At 39.6% G+C, this 3,978-nt stretch overlaps 1 protein-coding gene across 1 annotated transcript in view; it reads right to left on the reverse strand.

The window, feature by feature from the left end:
• LOC106870652 (sushi, von Willebrand factor type A, EGF and pentraxin domain-containing protein 1-like) overlaps window positions 1-3,713 on the reverse strand; it is a 370,300-nt gene extending 366,587 nt beyond the window's left edge. Inside the window, exon 1 of the mRNA XM_052972378.1 lies at window positions 3,154-3,713. Coding sequence (XP_052828338.1) covers window positions 3,154-3,271 — 118 coding nt within the window. The 5' untranslated portion in view covers window positions 3,272-3,713. The remainder of the gene's footprint in view (window positions 1-3,153) is intronic.
• Between the last annotated feature and the right edge of the window lie 265 nt (window positions 3,714-3,978).

Consider the following 3,978-nt stretch of genomic DNA (forward strand, 5'->3'; position numbering starts at 1 on the left):
ATCTGTCACTACAGTATCGAAATGTGATTGTTTCAGTTAGTGGAATAGTTTCATTTTTAAAGTGAAAGTATTTGACATGAGTGTTTTTGTTTCACTTTTGACACGTAATACTTAAATAGTGGAGGAGATATTATGTTGCCGTGTGCTCGAACTCTGCAAGAAGTTAATAATTTTTTTTGACTAAAACACAACTGGAACCCTAAGTAAGGCATGTGTAAAATTTGAATGAAATTGGTTGCGTAGTTCTCGAGTTTTAGGGATTCACACACACAGACAAACAGACAGACAGACAGACAGACAGACAGATAGACACACATTCTCATTTTTATATATATAGATTGCACAGAAAACGAGAAGAATGACTACGGAGGCAGGCTTTACAAACCTGAAAACTCAACAGAAAAGTATATCACACAAAATAAAGCATGAAATCACCCAAAACTTTACCATTGTATGAATTTTAAAACGAGTGTTGACAATTTTATCTGTGATAAGTTTTACAATGATACTTGTAGTAAGCACGCAAAAAATTGGCTCTTATTACGATTACCTCATTCTTATTTGAAGACAGTAAAGATCTTAAAACATTAGAGGACTAAGTAGATTTGGGACACTATTGTCCCAAACAAAATATAAAGGATTAGTATGGAAATATGAAAACAAATCCTTAAAAAAAACAAAAAAAAAAAACTCAAAGTCAGGCTCCTAATGTAACATTCCGCCCCAGCGGAACTTGTGTTTTAAGTATTCTGCGATCACTTCGTTCACCCTGCTTCCTTCTCGAATCACCTCGGTTTGGATATGTTATTCCAAGCATGGATATTTCCATACCCCTTTGTGTCGCAACCAACTGATGTTCTTCCCTCTTCATAGTAACCCACGTCTCATTTGCGCATAAGAGCATAGATAGGGCCGCGCTATCGAACAGTCTAGCAAGTATGGACTTGTTCAGCTTATTTTGAGCACATCTTTTATCAAGGCAAACGCCTTCCATCTTGCCCTTATTCTCCTCGACATTTCAGCGTTCTTATCCCAGGTGAAGTGTACAGGCTAGGGAGCGAAACGCTTGTGACCCTGAGATACCTGTTGACAATATGGAAGGCTTTCCAGCATTGCAATAGATTTAGAGGAGCTTGCAAAACTTCTGAGTAGCTTCTCCAGTTTCTGCGTGGAACAAAGCATCCTACAAGTATATGTTGAATCGAAAAAAGTTTCCTACAAGTATATGTTGAATCGAAAATTCTAATGTGGAAACAAACAGCGCAACACGTGTATTGTATTATGAACATTTGTGTATAACCGAATGAATTTGAAATATAAAAATGACTTATTTTAAATGAAAACAATTGTATAAATGCATTTGAGAGAGTGAGTGGATAGGAAGAGACAGACAAACAGAAAAGTAAGACGCTAAGAAACGTTATTTCGCAGTGTAAGACTTTATCTTGCGGTGAATTTAAATTGTATTGTGTAGCTGAAATGTTTAATATTATTAAAATCGCTATTTTTAAGAATTTTCTTGAGAGTGTAGACATTGATCGCTCAATTAAAAGACATCTTTCTTTATTAGAGATAAAGTTGTATGTATGTGCATACATGTGTATATGTGTGTGTGTGCGCGCGCGCGTGTATGTTCGATATGTGTGAGAAGATGAATATAAATATATATATGTATCACTCTCCAAATTCGAAACTGCAAAACAAAGAAGTAAAATAATGAAAAAGTGGGAGAAAGATGGAGGAAGAAGTGGAGTAAATGTAAAAGTGAGACTGCAAAGAAAAGAGATAAACAAGAAAAAGAAGGAGAAGCAGATATACTGAGATGAAGAAAAGTAATGAAAAATAAGTGTAGAAGAGGTTGATGGCCAAAGATAAAGATAGGTAAAGAACGGGAGAGAGAATAAAGAGACCTAGTCGGAGAAAGAGGTATAAAATGTCGCTCCTCAAATTTGTAAAAGGAATACTTTGGTGGTGGGGGGGGGGACGCCGGAGACGGCGATGGCGGTAACTATGGCGGCGATATTTATGAAGGCAGTGAGGGTTGCTGGATAGAATCAGCAGTGGCTCTAATTTCTGTCGAGCACATTCCACAGAAAGCTCTGTAAAAGTCAAAGCTCTAACTGCGTTCTAATTGTAGTTGCTTGCGTCACTTCTGGTTGACAGTCACTAAGTGGTGAGTGCGAAGACAAAGCTGCAGAAAATCAGGGTAGAAAACTGGAAGGTTTGTAGAAAGAGAGAGAAAAAAATAACATACACTTATGTACAAGACACAAACACATATTCACTCACACACATATGTATACATACATATATATAATATATATGTGTATGTGTACACGTATATGTATGTATACAGCGATATATATATATTGTTGTTGGCACTCCGTCGCTTACGACGTTGAGGGTTCCAGTCGATCCGATCAACGGAACAGCCTGCTCGTGAAATTAACGTGCAAGTGGCTGAGCGCTCCACAGACACGTGTACCCTTAACGTAGTTCTCGGGGATATTCAGCGTGACACAGTGTGACAAGGCTGACCCTTTGAATTACAGGCACAACAGAAACAGGAAGTAAGAGTGAGAGAAAGTTGTGGTGAAAGAGTACAGAAGGGTTCGCCATCATCCCCTGCCGGAGCCTCGTGGAGCTTTAGGTGTTTTTGCTCAATAAATACTCACAACGCCCGGTCTGGGAATCGAAACCGCGATCTTATGACAGCGAGTCCGCTGCCCTAACCGCTGGGCCATTGCGCCTCCACACACACACACACACACATATATATATATATACATATATATCAGAGTAATATACGTATGTATGTATGTGTAAGTGTGTGTGTATATATATATATATATATATATAGATGTCGCTCCTCAAACTTCCTCACGTATGACCTCCTTCAGACTTTCAGTCCGGTAAATTGTATGCCTGTGTGCATGCATGTGCGTGTGTGCGCGCGCGTGCACGTGGGCGTGTGTATATGTGTGTGCCTGTGTGTTAAGAGACTGATGGAAAGAAAAAGTGTGAGAGAGTGAGTTATAACAAACAGGCACGAGAGAAAGATAAGAAGTTTACCATTTCTTTATCCCCTTCTCTCTTTATATTTGTAGAGAAAAACAGGATTGAACAAGAGAGATAGAGTGATAGTAAACTTACCTCCTAGCTGACTGTCTTTTGCGCCTGCTGTTGTTGCCATTAGCAACAAGGATAAAGCAACAGATACAGCATATAGTTTGGTCATAAAGTGTAGTTTTAGCCGTGTTGACATCTTCATACTTAAACACCGTCTCAAAGTGAACACAACCGCTAGAATAGCTTTACTAAAGGACTCTGGTGCTGGTGGAGCATACGGAAGTGTTGCTTGATGTGGTGATGGTGTTGTCGTGGATGAAGCTGCTGTGACAGGGAAGTTGGTGGTAGTGGGGATGTGTATGTGTGTGTGTGGTGGTGAAGGAGGGTTAAACTGTAAGGATAGTTGTAATAGCAGACACGATGGTGGTGTATGTATGCACAGTTTGGGAGGCGAGTTTCTAAAATTGACAGTGTGAGTTAATGGCGTATTGATGGATAAGAGCTGTTGCGGTAATTAACAGTGGTGTGTTGTAATGTATGGGTGAGATTATAAAGGTGACAGAGGTGGTAGTAATGGTGGTGGTGAAGGTGTAGGGAAAGTGGTTGTAGTAATGTATAAGAAGGGAAAAGGAGTAAAGTGGTTATGGTACATGCTTGCTTTGATAATGAAAGTAGTTTTTAGTATTGCATATATTCGAGATGTGTGTGTACATATTATATGAAAGTAGATATGTTGCAATTAAATGTTCATTTCTCTCTCCTTCTCCCTCTCTCTCTCTCTCCTGTCCTCTTCACCCTTCCACCAACATCAGATAACACGTGAGTGTATGTGTGTGCGTGCGCGCGTATGTGTGTGCATGCGTGCATGTGCCTGTGTGTGTGCTTGTGTGTGTGCGCGCTTTTGTGTGA

Source organism: Octopus bimaculoides, chromosome 13 (genome assembly GCF_001194135.2).
Source record: "Octopus bimaculoides isolate UCB-OBI-ISO-001 chromosome 13, ASM119413v2, whole genome shotgun sequence".
NCBI classification, from domain to species: Eukaryota; Metazoa; Mollusca; class Cephalopoda; order Octopoda; family Octopodidae; genus Octopus; species Octopus bimaculoides.